The 16,249-nt window shown below is 46.8% G+C and overlaps 1 protein-coding gene and 1 long non-coding RNA gene across 2 annotated transcripts in view; one reads left to right on the top strand and one right to left on the bottom strand.

Annotated features, from left to right (window-relative positions):
* Window positions 1-16,249, top strand: part of GRIK4 (glutamate ionotropic receptor kainate type subunit 4) — a 304,635-nt gene that overhangs the window by 278,568 nt on the left and 9,818 nt on the right. The window contains 5 exon segments of the mRNA XM_048827667.2: window positions 2,002-2,115; window positions 9,965-10,074; window positions 12,616-12,789; window positions 13,052-13,217; window positions 15,450-15,675. Of these exon segments, the coding sequence (XP_048683624.1) occupies window positions 2,002-2,115; window positions 9,965-10,074; window positions 12,616-12,789; window positions 13,052-13,217; window positions 15,450-15,675 (790 nt within the window).
* The window catches only part of LOC142069804 (uncharacterized), a 40,160-nt gene continuing 28,647 nt past the window's right edge, over window positions 4,737-16,249 (bottom strand). Inside the window, exon 3 of the long non-coding RNA XR_012665778.1 lies at window positions 4,737-7,442. This is a non-coding gene — a long non-coding RNA (uncharacterized LOC142069804). The remainder of the gene's footprint in view (window positions 7,443-16,249) is intronic.

Here is a 16,249-nt window from a genome sequence, read left to right as displayed (position 1 = left end):
TTTGTCACCAAAATATTTCACCAGTGCTATTTGGGGTTCCTTTCTTGCTGATGATCTCTTTTTGTTTCTGCCCAAGAGGAGAACTGCTTGGAAAGACTAAATTAAATGTTTCATGGGGATGTATTGGTTTCAGCAGAGAGGGATCGATTGACTCACTCACTCTCTATTGCCTGATGGTTAGCTCACTGACTTGGGATAGGGGAACGTGAGGTTCAAATCCCTGCTCTGTTTGATTCAGAGAGATCTGTGATGAAAAACCCTGCTCTGATTCAGGCAGAGCTGGGTCTCAAAGCTGTCTCCCCCACATCACCGGCCAGCACCCTAACCACTAGACCATAGTCTCACACCTTTGCAAATTAAAAAGCTCAGGTTTTGCGCTGTAAATGGACATTTAGTCCCAATTCTGTTTTTTGCAAAAATGTTCAAAAGCTTTCGGCTTTGTTCCACTGCGGAAACCTCAAAAATTGCTGCTGGATGGAAAGGGTCAGCTGGAGCCAAGAATATAAACAGGATTTACTAGAGCTGTTTTGTGACTTCTATCCAAACTGCCATCTGTCTCTCAGATGTTCACAATCCACATCAGTGTCATTGTCATCAAGTCCTTCATCTCAGTGTCATTTTCCTCCTTCACATGATCTGTCATCCTGCTCCTCGTCCCAATGCAAAGCTTGCATTCAAATACCTCTTCTGATCGTTGGGAGAGTTCGGAGATGGTGCCAAACTCTTGTGATTTTATCAGGAGTCTTAGGAGTTTGTTTAAAAAGCTCCATCTCGTGGAGTCAAGTGATTACACAAGACACTCAGCTTTCATTTGTTTTAAAAAGTAAGTTTCTAGCCCGCAGGGTTGCGGTGGACAAACTCTTGAAAAATGTGACTTGAGCCACCACCTAAAAGTTCAAAAACCTAGAAGGTCAATGCAAAGAGACTATTATTTTTAATCTCATGATTTTTAAGCCAATCTCATGTTTTGTTTTGTTTCGTTTTTCGTGCCTGACTCGTGATTTTTGAACTCTTGGAGTTGGCAACGCTGCAGACTTTGTGGCTTGGGAGGCATCTCTAATGATCTTGTTTAAACTGTGAGCTCCCTCCTGTGGCACTCTGTAAGTAACAAGAATCCTGTTTGGAGAGGGAAGGACATGCCTTGTAGGGTGGGGCTTGTATCCTCTTCAAACCGTTACAACACTCAGTGCTTCTACGGCTGTTTTCATCCAAGGATCCCAAAGTGGCCTGGGTATGTAGCTGGAATGATGCACAACAGACCAGCTTAGTGTCTCATGGAAGGACATCCCTATGGTGTCTGACCTCATGGTTGACCATGGAGAAGATGGAGTGATAACACTGAGCAAGACCTCAGAGCTCTGAATGTGAATGACCATTAAAGAGGAAAATATGCTCACAGGCAGCAAGGGGGAATTGTGAGAACAGCCAAGGACCTCCATGGTCTATAGAGCCAGGGAGGAGAGTAGTATTTTGCAGATGGATAAATTGAGGCTGAGGTAAGAGAGTCTCAGAACTCCCCGGGTCCCCACTTACTATGGTCAGGAAGAGGGAGAAAGCCTGGGAGGTGAGTATCTCAGAGCTCCGATCTTTGAAAAGGGACAACTGGTCTTTGTTCTGAGCTTGGCCTAAGGGTTGGTGAGGCTGGGAGAGCACTGACTGTTCCTGGACAACAACACACTCTGCAGTGACATGGGGTGAAATGTACCCCTTGCAGATTCCCTGCACAAGGCCTAGGCTCTGCTTGAGTGGGGCCTAGGCCTTACCCAAAGTCCTCTGCTCAAGGTGAGTTACACTCAGGAGGGAAATGGCAGAACTCTCATTGACTTCAACAGGGTCAGGATTTCCCCCACAGTGAATAGGTTGGTGTCCTTGGCTACGGGTTTTGTGGGGACGAGTCCTTCGGAGCTGGGGATCCTTCTGCCAGGGGTGTGGTTTCTCTGCCCCCTTGGGTCCAGCCTTTGGGGCAGGCTGTTGATCTTCTCTGCATTCCTTCCTCTTTAGAAAGCCGATTTGGCAGTGGCTGGCCTGACAATCACGGCTGAACGGGAGAAGGTGATTGATTTCTCTAAACCTTTCATGACTTTGGGAATTAGCATTCTCTACCGAGTTCATATGGTAAGAGACCTATTTTATAACCGTGTATGTCATAGTTATTTGCATGCAAACGCACGTAGTTATAGGGGAATAATGAATGACTCAGACAAATATTTTGGTTTCTTATTTAAACGCAAATGTGCTGGACCCCCAACCCCACCCACCTCCCCTGTCTCGTCTCCCCCCCACACCCTGTTTCAGCTGCATGGGTTCAGTGTGGAGACACTGCCATTCAGACTCCCAGTGCCAAATCCCACTGGTTCCAGGGGGAGCTCAGCGCACAGAGGACTGCATGATCTGCCCCCACCTGACTCAAAGGGTATGTCTACACTGCAGTAACCCACTCCCCCTCCAGCACCGAGTCTTGGCGCCTGGGTTGGCCGACTCGGGCTCAAGGGGCTCGGGCTGCGGGGCTAAAAATAGCAGGGTAGAAGTTTGGAGACCGGGCTGTAAGACCCATCCCCCTTGTGGGGTTTTGGAGCCCGGGTTCCAATCTGAGCTTGAATGTCTACCTGCAATTGTTCGCCCCACGAGCCTGAGTCAGCTGCCCCAGCCCAGCTGCCGCCATAGTGCGGCTCTTTTACTGCAGTGTGGGTGTGCCCTACAAAGCTGAGCCAAAGCCCATGAAGTCAGTGGAAAGGCTCTCATTTGGTTCTGCGGGCTCTGGAGCAGGGTTTGAATGCAGCAGGTGCCCTACCGTTACAAACACTGCAGCTTATTGCTATCCAGCTATGCTATTTTCTGGCATCCTTTCACGGTGTTTTGGAAGACAAGCAGGATTGAGCCTGTGTATTATTTGGATGGGAGGCCTGTGGAGTTGGCTTATCTAAAGCATAAAGTGGTGCTATAAACCAGGGGCTCGATCCTGTCACCCTTACTCACTTGTGGAGTAAAATTGTATTTTACTTCGCAAGCAGTCCCATGGATTTCAGTGAAACTACTCATAGCGTAAGGTTCAGCTCAATATGAGTCTGTGTGACCGAATCTGGCCCTCAGTAGAGGAATACCTAGGATGTCAGAGGAGGCATTAGTGATTCAGATGGCTCTATGTCTGTACTGATCCAATGCCCCAAGGAACAGTGTTGCTGGGTAGGGCTGTGTTTTGGACAAGATGCAAAATAATATTACTTTGTATCATACTTTTTCATCCTTAGATCTCAAAGCCCTTTATAAATATGGGCAGATATTATTGCCATATGATAGCCGGGAAACTAAGGCACAGCCAAGTGAAGTGACTTGTAGGACAGGCAGCAAGTCAGCAGCGGAACTAGGAACAGAACCCCATGGAACAGAGCTCCAACTTTTGCCAGTTATTGCCTATGTGAGCCACCTGAAGTCAGTAGAGCTTCCCAGGGGTAACCAAGGACAGACTGTGGCACTAAGGTTGTTTATAACGAGATGCTGTAATATACCCAGTTGGTGTTTTGATGTGCTTTGTATGGCTCCGTAGGCAATAAGAAAACGGTCTTGATTACCCATCAGCTGAACAACAACAACAAGATAAAACAATTAAAGCCTCTTCTATCCTCCCCCCACCCTGTCTCAATACACAAGGCTGTTAAAGATGCAGCATCTGACACCAACATAAACAAACTTGCACATACATATCTGTGTGCCGGGTTGTCTCCTGCCAAGAACAAACAAGTAATTAAAATCTAGTTAAAATTCCATTTCCTCTGGTACGTGCAGAATGAAGGATCAATGAGTTAACTGATCAAACAGGATCAGACCCTTTCATGCTTTCCAAGATCAAATGTGTGTAAATATTCCTGCCTTGCAATGCATGCTTTCTGCAACTCCCACCCCCCTTGTCCCCAGCTTCTTCTATGTCCTAGATGTGTTTCTGAGAATTTCAACCTGCTTGGGTTCTGGTGGGGTTTTTTTTTTCTTTTCTCTCTTTCTCTTTCTCACAGACGTTTAAAGGGAGGGGAACTGAGTGATGAGCATGCTCTGCTTCTGACTTACTCTGTGACCTTGGGCAACTTCCGTCACCCCAAACACAAGTCTTACTTACCTGTCATGCAGGGAAGTGGTGAGGATAGTAGTACAGGGCTTTGGAGAGTTAACACACCCTCTAAGGGTGTGGCATTAATTGTTGCTGCCCCTGAATCTAGACTAACATTTGAAACAGCTGCAGGTCTAAAAAGTGTTTTGCCAGTATTGTTATGCCATGGGTCTGTTACTCAGGGCTAAATCCTCAGCTACCTCATCAAGCATCAGTGCATAGGAATTGCCACGCTGAATCAGACCAGTTGTCTGTCTCCAACAGCAAGGTGCAAGGCATCCTGTAGAAACGCCACTCAGTGGATCCTGAACCACTGAGGCTGCAGTAATTCCTGTGCCCCAGCTGCCTGGGGGCAGTGGTGAGCAATCACTGGTGGATCTGTTTAGCAGCAGATCCCATCCGCATAACTCTTCCCGCACTCGCGATCCTCCCAAACCCTGCTGTGCAGGGAGCACCCCGAATCCCTGAGGTGGATTCCGTAGCTGCAGATGCCACAAACCATCTCCACTGCAGCACCACTGCTCAAGCCGCAGCAGAATCACCCCAGGTGCCCTGCATTAGGTCTCTCTCCCGCCCCCTTGGAGTGGGTTGGGTTTCCCACTGTGCAGGAAGGTAGTGCATAGGAGCAGTGTGGCAATTAACGAATTAAACCAGTAAATATTTATTTAGCAGAGGAAGGCATGATAGCTTATCCTTGAGGCTTTCCTTCAAGGATTCAGTTTGCAGAGCAGACGAAGGCAACTCCAGATCCCCATCTGCTCTTCTCTTTTCCCGTTCCCCGCACATGGAGAACTGCAGCTGACGTATGTTAATCCATGGCTCCGATCAGACGTTTCCTAACAAATAACTACAAATAAATTTCCTGCCGAGGAGTCGTCGCCACGTCTCAGTTTCCCACAGCTTAATGACATTGTATTTTATTTTCTGTTTAACTTCAGTTCCAAATCCTTTCTCCCCCGCCCCCATCCAACCACCGTGCTGTGTGTCTTTCCTATCACACATAACCAAATATGGCAGCTTTAAATGGGGCTGTCATTTTTCTCAGTTTCACTTGTTGTGATATAATCGAGTGTGGATTTCTGACACGGGGACTCTAATGGACTTTCTGACCCACGGGCTGCTGAGAGAGTTTCTCCCCCACCCCCCGATCTTTGTCCAGCCAAGGGGATACTGTGGAGAGAAGCAGAGAATGAACATGAGCTCTAGACAATGGATGAGGAAGGGGGCTGTTTTCTGTAGGCATCTGGGGGCAGTAGAGCAGGATCGTATTATTTGTCTTACAATAACACGTGCTGAGATCACGGTCCCATTGTGCTGGGTGTTGCACAGACACATGGTGAGTCCTTGCCTCCAAAGACTTACAATAATAAAGGGTGGGAAGGGAAATGATGTGCCCAAGGTCACACAGCAGGTCAATGGAAGATGTTAGCCATGGTACTTAATGCCCTACTGGAAGGTGCTCAGATACCATGGCAATGAAAGTGGTAGAAGAACCACTTTAGAAGAGTGGAGGCAGGATTAGAACCCGAATCTTCTGATTTTCAATCTGCTGTTCTACCCATTGGGCCACTCTGCCTCTTCAGGTCAATTTCTTTACTTTTCCACCAGTGGCGGATTTAGAATTAGTGGGGCCCTGTACGCATCTTCATTTTTGGGGGCCCCCCTGGGAACCCAGCCAAGAAAAAGAACATTCTCTCTTATCCTCCCCCTCCCCCGTTTTTCATTCTTTTTTTCATCCTCCTCCGCCTCTTCACCCTCCTCCTTGCGGGGAAGGGGGCAGCGGGTCTCCGTGCGCTGCCGAGGGCAGGGGCAGCATGCAGAGCCACCTCCCCCCACCAGGGGTGCACAAAGATGTGCCAGCAGCCGGCCGCTTCCGGGAGCGGCGTGGGGCCACTGGCCACGGCATGCAGGCAGCCTGCCTGAGCCCTGCTGTGCCGCCGGCTGGGACACAGGGGCAGGTTGTCAAATATTTGTCCTGCATTTTGGGGGGCCCCGTGCCACCGCACAGTTTTTTTCCTGGTAAATCTGCTCCTCTTTCCCACTGCAGGGACAAATGCACGGATGATGGTGCAGGGAGGTAATCACTGCACTCCTTGGCCCCGGGGGGGGTTGGGGGGGATCATTCCAAGGGATGGTACTACCACTGCTTTCCTTGGTGTGCTGTGCCACTGGGAGCTTTAGTCTATCGTCAGGACTACATGAGAACTGCACCAGCAGCAGCGGGTGAAGGGGTGCGGTCAGCACGTCCCGTAGCTGTCCTGGCTGCATCCACTACCCTTGTGGTCTGTGCCCCTCCTGCATTCTCGGTGCAGTGGAAGTTGTGACCATTTCAGCGCAACCTCACGGCCCTCGTGCACTGAACCTGGCGCCAGCTGTGTGGACGTGGCCTGTACGTACAGGCTTTCTGCTGATTCGCGGTGTCACTCCAGTGCTGTTCTTTGCTCCAGGTCCCACAGACCAACTGGTGGGGAAATGAAGCATGAATACGCAGCGTGGCTCGGGCCAGCGCAACGTGCAGTGTTATCGACTCTGCTCACCTCGTAACGAGTACAGCTGTGCAAAACACAGCAGGCTGGGCTCCAGGGGTGCATGTGTAACCCACTGGAGAGTGTGTTACAGGTCCCCTCTTGATGGCTGATCCACAGACTAGGTCAGTCAGCTACAGCCCCAGCTGGGGAGCACTGACTCCCTCTACAGCTCCCCAGTGTAACAACAACTGTCCCAAGTGCAAACATTTTGGCTTTCACCTGGCATAGAGACCAAGCGGCTGGGCTGGCTTATAAAGCAACAAGGTACAAGAAATAGAATTTATGATTCCTCACTACGTTGGTGAAAGAAAGGACCAAAAAATATCCCAAAGAAAAACGCACGCAAAGGTGTCACTATAAATAGCTATAAACATCATCAAGAATGTGGCCCACAATAACTTAATAGCCAGCTCTGAACCAGAGCTTCCTTATAGCTAAGCTTCCCTTTTCCAGAGGTGTTGGCTGCTTATTTCAGTCCAGGGTTTTGTGCCTCGGGCTAACTTTTGAGTCCCATTTACAGGAACTTGCTGCACCTGTGCTTCCTGCAGGGTTTGCCCAAGCTGGCTCTTCCAATGAGCAATAGCAGCATCCAGCAGCCATCAGTAGCTTTTGCACAGGAGTATATGTGTAAGCCACTGGTCAGCATATTAGACATCTCACCACTTTTCCTGTTTCAGAGATGTGAATCTGTTACATCCCTGAGTGCCTGGTTCTCGAGTCAGTCTCTAACACCTTGAGCTAATATATTCAGTTCTAGAGGTCCCCAGTTCATTTCCAAGTGTCGGCTGTCACACATTCATCTCCCTCCTTGTTTTCTAGAAAAGATATAAAGACAGACAGAATATTACAATGGGTAATGAAAGGAAGAGAGAGGAACAAAAGATGAATGTAGTCTGTTTCACGGTTCATTCCTTTCCCCATTCACTTGTACATTTGAATCTGGGTTTTTGATTTGGTCCATCTTGACTTCAATTTGGGCCTTGGTTTGTTTTATAAGGCTCTTGAGACATTGTGATAGACCTTGTTGGAAATGGGATTTTTGAACACCACCCAAAACTAGAGCAAATTAAGCAAAGGGGGCTTTTTCGCTGAAAAATTGGTGTTATTTTTTAGCAAAATCCGAATTGGTTTTGAATTCCCAAAGTTCAAAAATCTATGAAAATCCATTTTTGCTTCAAATTAGGCATAGTTCATTGCGAAACTAGCCTCTGCAGGACAATTTCCCTTAACAGTCACTGACATTTCTCGGCCTGGGAAAAAATATATTGTGGCTATATTTCTAGGGGAATTTTTTGGGGAAAAATTAATTGCTTTGGGTTTAAAGACAGCTAAAAAATCGGGAATCTGATTTGTGAGGGAAGCGGGTTTCATAGGGGCGGTAGTGGTTAGGTGTTGTTTATTGTTGTTATTACTTTATGTAGTGCTACACCTGGGCATAGTAAGCCAGTGGACTAAGGGGGAAATGAAGTGGCTGTCTGCTGAAGATGACTCCCGTGTAAAGCAAACAATCCTGCAATTCAACAGCTGCCTCACTGGAAGTTCTTTTTCTCTGGGACACACTGGGAGATGACTGCTCAAGTGAGCTGGATTGAGCAAATGCCAGTATATGCTTGTGAGAGGCATCAGAGTGAGATACCAATAAGGAAGGTACAGAGAACTCAGCTGAGATGTAATAGAAGGATCCATATACCAAGTCTCAATGTCCGTCTCTCAGAGTCTGGAAACGATGCAGAGAGGGTGGGGAAAAGGACATTTCTAGTCTGACTTTAATATAAGAAGATCTAAGTCTCAGCTGGCTTCAAGATTACAAGTGCTTTAGGAAATCATACACTAGGATGTTTGGTGATCATGTGGGTGACTTAGCCATCTATGCAGAAGTTGTAGATTCCCATGAGCGACAGGGTCAAATCCTAACTGGGTCAACTCAGCCCTTCATCCCTCCATAGTGGATCACTGAGTTGCACGCTTTTTGCTGTGTGGGTCTTTCTGCTGAGACCTTAAAATCAAGTAGCTTGATTTGCACAAATGCTGAGCACCCACAATGCCCATGCAGGTGTCAGGGGCCCTAAATCTCTGAATAACACGTCACAAGATGCTTTCTTCTTTGCATGGGTATTAAGGAACCCATGGAGCTTATTCTGAAAGAGCAAGTCTTTACGCCAGTGTCTTTTGCCTCATTTTTTACTCCTCCCCATGGGTAAGCAGCGTGCAGTGGTGCTGATGGTTTGTAGCCCTCTCCATTTCAGAGGTGCTGTATCTGTGTAGTTTGGAGAGGAGTAAGAAGAATTCTCAGCAAAACGGGACATGCTCAACATTTGAGATTCATCCCAATTAGAAAACTTCACAAAATTTCACCATTTTTTCTGCTCAAAAATTAAGGTATTTTGAGAGAAAAAAGGCCTGTTTTTTCCAGCAGAGGAGTGTCTGTTTTCAAACAAAGGCGGCTTTGCAGAGAAAACACATGAAATTCAGACATGGTTCCTGAGATAAAGTAACCATTTTACTGAACTTTGCAGAAAAGGAACATTTCAACGGCTGCAGAAACAACATTGCAAATATTTCTTTTTCATGTGAAACTTTATGCAAACATTTTCTCCACTTCTCACTCTAATGGGATCTGATGCTCTTTTAATCACCTACAAATGCTCCCATTTACCACTACCTGGCTGCTAGGTAAAGATTATTTGCATAAGTAATGATTGCAGAATCAGGGAATCGCACTTTTGAGATCCTTCAGGTTCACTATAGAAATGTAAGATAAAGATATTGGGTCAACTACCTCACTGGTGTATCTCCGGTGAGGTCAATGGAGTTATGCCAGCAGTGATTTTGACCCATAGGGATATAAACCTTCATGCTTCAAGGTGTATGCCAACCTCTAACAAATGAGGGTCAGGAAGGAACTGTCTCTAAGGGTAGGTTATACCATTACTGCAGGGTTTATTTCACTTTCATCTGAAGCAGCATGTTCTGGCCACTGTCTGAGACAGGATGCTGGCCTAAGTGGAGCCCTGGTCTGATCTGGTCTGATGATTTCCATGTACCTATATTCCTATTATATATCAAAGTGAAGGGGTAAAGAAGAGGGCCATACTGGGAAATGTATGTTGGCTGGTGAGCTGCTGCAGAGCTTAATGCCTTGTTCCTTTTGCCCTCTGTTCCACCTGTATCTCCTCCAGATCATTTGCTGATCCCTTCTCTTGTCTGCCTGCATTAATCCTGCGTTGCTCCTGTGATTTCACTGCCAGGTCTATGTATTTCATTGTGTTATGTTGCAGAATGGACTTTTTGATTTAAAAAACAAAAACCTGCTGGACTCTTTTTGTCTCCATCTTAGGGGCGCAAACCCGGCTACTTCTCTTTCCTGGACCCCTTTTCTCCTGGTGTCTGGCTCTTCATGTTACTTGCCTACCTGGCTGTCAGCTGTGTCCTCTTCCTGGTTGCTCGGTACTGTTACTTTTATTGCAGTTCCTTTCCCATCCTCATGGTGCCACCTAGTGTCAGAATTTGAGAACTCCATGGGGGGATGTGGTGCGGGGAGGGGTTAGGTTGTGCCGGGGGGTCCCTGCTTCGGGCAAAAGTTTGGGAGCAACAGGAATGGGGATTGGGTGTCATATCATCCACCACCACCATCTGTCTGTCTTTGCTGTTCAGACGCATGCCCAAACACATGCCACTGATGCAAATGGCAGCCCTGTGACTCCCACTGAGAAGTACTGGCATGTCGCAGTAAGACTGGGGCAGTAGCAGATCAGTCAGATTCGCATGTGTTTGGCTGCACTGGCATCAGCCAATGCCAGAGGCAGCCTTAAAGCCTGGAAGGGGGAGGTCTGAGATGAGGTCTCATGCAGCACAAACAGGCAGAGCCTTGCTCTGTTTGCATGCTAAATTCAGCACAGAGAAGCCCAGCTGAGCGCTTTCAATGGGAACCGTGAAGGCCAGCAGATCCGGACAGATGGCAGGATGTAGAGATTGTCCTCAGAAAACAAATTCACAAGTGTTCCCAGGATCTATGCTGGTTTCTCCTACCCTGTCAAGGCCCTGACTGGACAGAGATTGGAAACAGCATTAGCATCTTTCTGGAGACTCACAGTTTAAGCACTGGTCTTGCTGGACAGGTGTCAACTCAGGTTACCTGTGGCCAGGGGTAATCATATTACTGAAGGCTCCTCTCCAGTTGTGGAGGCGGGGACCATGCTACAATGCTGTTTTCCCCTGACCTAGTAATAACATGGTTCTTTTGGGAGCCTAGATGGGCTCCTCAAATGTTCTCTATGTCCTGGCAGTGTGCTAAAGACATGCCCAAGGGCACTGTTTGAGGGCATGGCTAATACCCAACCCTCATTACAAAATGGAACTTCGTAGTCACTACGTCCCCTGGCCTGGCTGGAGTTGTAAGATTGACAGGGCTTTAATGGTTTTTAAAATCATGTTACAGCTTCAATAACACAGCTCTGTAAACCACTTAACAATGCAGTCAGGCACTACGTGCACTGACATTTGGAGCCAAGGTAGCTGTCTGTACATGTTTTAAACAGATTCTTTAGAATGGTGCTTACATGATTTCTGATCTTAGTGGAGGCAGGTTCTTAGAAAATACTCTCCCAACATGCTCAGGAGTTTGTAGCTCCCTGCAGGGCCTTTTGGCCCTTGTGATGGGCAGAAAAGCTTCTCTCGGGACAGCATTTCGCTGTCAAACATCCAAAGAGAGGAAACGCCACCTCTCTGGAGTCACAACAAGGCACAGTGAGATCCAGAAGCAATAATACGTACCGTAGTTTGGCTAATGTCAGTGTGAGCCAGTGGAGTCCCCACCCAGTTCCCAACACAAGCTGCAATCATAGCATCGAAAAATCAACCATCTGGGGTCTGGTTTTATTAATAACAACACCACATGCACCCCAACTCCAGCCTTCTCCCCCGGTTTGGCTGCTCCTATGGTTCCTCCCCATCTGCCTCAGCTCCTAGATCCCTCTCCCAGAGGGCTGCTCCCAATTCTGGGTGGAGTGTAGGGAAGCACACCACCCCTAACAATCATTAATCTGCAGATCCGTCTAGAGTCCCAAACCCCTGCTTAACGGCTGAGTCAGCCAGAGAATCCAGCCACCTTATTACACTGACAAAGTTTGCACCACTTCCCTCTTGCAGCAAACCTGTCTGTCCATTGCTTGGGCCCCTGTGCATGCCTCAGTTAGGAGGAGGAGGAATGCTCACTCAGAAAAGAGTTTCACTGCAGGAACAAGACACCCTCCAGCCTGACAACTCTTGTGTGCCCAGGCCCCATTTCTAAGGATGCTGGCTGTGGGAGCAAGCCAGCCACAAGAGGATTTCTCCTCCTACCGGGAAAAAGGGCATGAAAAAGAGACGTGGGCCTGGGGGGTGAGAAGGAGAAGGAAAGAGATGCAGAAGTTGAGGATGGGGAATGAGAGCCACTTTGCTGATTCACAGGCAAGGCGCTCAGATAACTCCTCACCTGTGATGCCAGTGAGTTCTGTCCCGCCCTAGCACCAATTCCACATGGGAAGCAAAGTAAGTGCTACTCTGGAGATATGAGCTACAGTCATTTCAATGACACTCCACAGCCAGGTTGACCTAGTAATCATAGAATCATAGAATCATAATCGCTATCCTTTCTACAGTGTGTTCCATGTGGATTTCAGCTCAAATAAATTGATTAGTCTCTAAGGTGCCACAAGTACTCCTTTTCTTTTTGCGAATACAGACTAACACGGCTGTTCCTCTGAAAGCTCCACCCCTGTGAGCTAATCAGAGCACATGGCACTTTCTAAACACCAGGCTCCAACTTTGTGTTTGAACTCTGCAATGATCCCCTTGATGCCTGTTGCCAGCAAAGAGTTTCCTACTTAGAAATTCTGCCTCCTGTTCAGGGGACGAGTTAGAGCCTCATCACTTTTCTTTCCCCCCTTCTGTATATGGTGTTTCCTGGAACATGAACGTATTTGGCCCGGTTGTTTCTTGTCACTGTAGACTGACACCGTACGAGTGGTACAGCCCCCACCCCTGCTCGCAAGGGAGGTGCAATCTCCTAGTGAACCAGTACTCTCTCGGCAACAGCCTGTGGTTTCCAGTCGGGGGTTTCATGCAGCAAGGATCTACTATTGCCCCTCGAGCTGTGTCCACACGGTGCGTCAGTGGAGTCTGGTAAGGAAACATGCCCGTCAGAACTGTAAACAGCCTGGGAACTTTAGGGTAAAACACCGTGGTATCGTTTTCACAGGGGGTTTCACATGTTGGCCAACAGCCGATGAGGCTCGGATAGTAGGTTATTACTCCACACTCCTCTCAAAGGAGCTCCAGATTGGGACAATCCTGCAGTTAACAGGAATTCTGTTAAGAAGACTGAGATCAGATTGAATCCCAGAGGGAATCTCAGTTCACCTTTTCTTCATCCTCCCTTCCCCAGGTGGGCATTCACCTTGATCATCATCTCCTCCTACACAGCCAACCTGGCAGCCTTTCTGACTGTGCAGCGGATGGATGTTCCCATAGAATCAGTGGATGACCTGGCTGACCAGACAGCTATTGAGTACGGCACCATTCATGGAGGCTCCAGCATGACCTTTTTCCAGGTGAATCCCATTCTCTTGCTATGAGGGAGTGGAGTATCGCTCTGTTAGAATCAGATGTTTCCCAGGTAACACACCTTGTCCTGTCTTCGGTGTGTCCCATTTTAGTCTCCGGTTTGGGGGGGAAGTTTTAGGAGAGCCCAGACCAAATGGCATTCATAGCAGTTTGAGCCCATTTCATAGTCACTGATACCATAATGAGATTATTTATTTGATCCCATTTGTGTGCACGGTGCCTTAGACGTGTACGAAATCAAGGTTCCTTGCCCATTATACTGATAACATAGCAAGAAATATGAGTAGACTGAGATTAGGATGGGAAGAGGGGAATCTGAGCTTGTGAGGGTTATTTACAAAGAAATTTCTGTTTTTTCTTGGTTGTATTTTCAGTGGGCCAAATTCTCAACTCCTTAATTCAGACTGTATCCTCAGCCTAACCTCCCGCTGAGTGACAGACTAAATCTAAGGGGAGTTGTCCTCAGGGTTGGGCACAAAGGCCCAGATCCTATTTTTGAGGAGCTGGGCCAAGTTGCTCAGAGACAAGAGGTGGGACCAGATTGTGCTAGAGCTGAGATAAGTGAGGGAAGGCTAAGAGGTGGAATTTGAAGGAGGCATTTCCTAGCACAGCAATGGAAACACGCCTTGGAAGCGGGATGGCTAGATTCATGGGATCTCTTTTCAGGACAGCCAGGCAAATGCCTTGCTTCTCGTACTCAGAAGATCAGTTTGTGCACAGAACACCAGAGAGTGGGTAGTAAAGTTGTTCGTAGCCATATGCTGTACCCACTTGATACTACCATCCCTGACAGCTAAGTATTCTGAGCCAATTTTTCATAAGTGTCTATGCGTTGTTAGGTGGCCCTACCTTCTGCACATACAAGACTCAGTTTGTATAAGCACATAGGTGCTGGCCAACCCTGATTAGCTCAAGCAGACCTGTGTGTGCTGGTGCAAATCAGGGTTGGTGCCTGTGTTAGAGTTTGCTCACATGCAAGTCAGGCACATGCAAAGGTTTCAACACCATTTAGCCCATCATAGACTTCCATATATCTCTGCATTTCCCTATTCTGTCCAGAGTGGGAATGAATGAGTTAATCTTTTGCACAGTGCTTTGAACACACAAAAAGATATACGAGGATTATTTATTTATTAAATGCTGAATTACCAAGGGGCGAGCGCTTTTCTCGCTTTATTTTCTGTTTGAATTGAAGCAGGAAGCCCTGAAAATCTCATGAGTGAGTCTGATCTTTCCAGCTCAATTTTGCAGACCCAAGAGGTTTGACAAAGGGACGCTTAAGCAGAATTCTGTGTCTAACACTAATTGAACAGAGCATGAGTGAATATGCATTTACTTAGTCCTGCTCTCTTCAGGGACACTGCAAGTTATAAATCGTGGGCTTGAGTCTCCATTGCACCTTGCATAGTCATTTATACTGTGTAAACTGAGTAAAAAGTAAATCAGAATGTGGCATTTATACCCCCATTTTGCAAACACTTTGCATTGGCGTAAGTGATTGCACAAGATGCAGGGCAACAGAACCCCCCTTATATTAAATAATAATAATTAAACATAAAAACTTAGAAATACTAAATCGGAGTATATTTTAACTGCAATTTAATTTCATTATCTATGCTGCTGGTCTAATGTTTGCCCTTCACTCAGCTCGGGAAGTGGAGATTAGCTTAGTCAGTTTCCCTTTTGTTTCAAACCCAAAACCCTAGATTCCAAAAGCCGTAAACTTTGAGGGAAATTCAGATTGGATGTTAATACTGGTCCCAATATGGGGCCTGATCCAAAGCCCATTGAAGTCAATGGGCTGCACCAAAACCCCAGATCTAAACATCTTCAGAATCCAAGAAAGTTTGGGTCCAAACTTTGTGGCCTAAAGTTTTTGGGCCTTTACGCTTTTTCATGCTCATGCACTAACTCAGTGCTGCAACATTTGGGTTGCAATTGCTGCATGGGAATTTAGGTTGATTTAAAAGCAAACCAGCCAAACAAAAATATTTCCCACTGGACTGTTTTTCAGATGTCATTGTGAAAACATATTTTTCATGTTTTATAATTTTTAAAAATGTTTTTAAGCTGAAAGCCTAAGGGAATTGGGCATCTGGCCCCCTTAAGGTCCTTGAAAAAAATCTCAGCTTTCTACTTCAATATGCTTTTTAATTTGGGACCTAACCTATCAGATGGGGTCCCCTGCAACAGGTCTTCTTTCTTCCTCTTTCTTGCAGAATTCCCGTTACCAGACGTACCAGCGGATGTGGAATTACATGTACTCCAAGCAGCCCAGTGTGTTCGTGAAGAGCACGGAGGAAGGGATCGCGAGGGTGCTGAATTCCAACTACGCTTTCCTGCTGGAGTCCACCATGAACGAGTATTACCGTCAGCGCAATTGCAACCTCACGCAGGTCGGGGGCCTTCTGGACACCAAGGGCTACGGGATTGGCATGCCAGTCGGTAGGCAGTGAAGAAAAATTATAGCTATTCTCAGCTCTCTGCAGAAGATTGGAGCATTTGAAAGGCTGAAACGGCTCTAGGAGCAATGTCACTTTTCACAGATGTGCCATGTGTCACGTTTATTTCAAAGAGACACCATCCAGAGGAAAAATCAAATGTATTTTAATTGTTCATCTGCATCCCTTTAGATTATATAAAATGAAAGATTTTTAAAATATGCCATTATTTTTGCCGCATTTGTGCTCGTTGTTTGCTGTTTTGCCCTTCACTCAGCACAAAAAGTGAGACTAGATGTAATAGTTTCACTTCCTGCTTCTAGCTCCAGTGCACAGGTGTAAAATAACAGTGCTGAGAACTCCAAGGATTTTATCACAAGTCTGGTGTTTTCCTTGGAGCCTCAGCTTCTGGATTCAGGTTATTAACAGATAATCTCAGCTTTCATGTTTTGGAAAATGAAAATGTTGTTAGCCCTCGTGGTTAAAGAGAAAAGCCTGAATTGTGAAGTTTAAAGGCTCCAACTCCAGCTGACAAATAAAAAAGACCCCAAATTTGTTATCTGTAAATATCTCTTGAT

The sequence above is a fragment of the Caretta caretta genome, chromosome 22, assembly GCF_965140235.1.
Source record: "Caretta caretta isolate rCarCar2 chromosome 22, rCarCar1.hap1, whole genome shotgun sequence".
Lineage (NCBI taxonomy): Eukaryota > Metazoa > Chordata > Testudines > Cheloniidae > Caretta > Caretta caretta.
The sequence above is the reverse complement of the archived record's forward strand: the minus strand, read 5'-3'. Positions and strand labels throughout refer to the sequence as shown.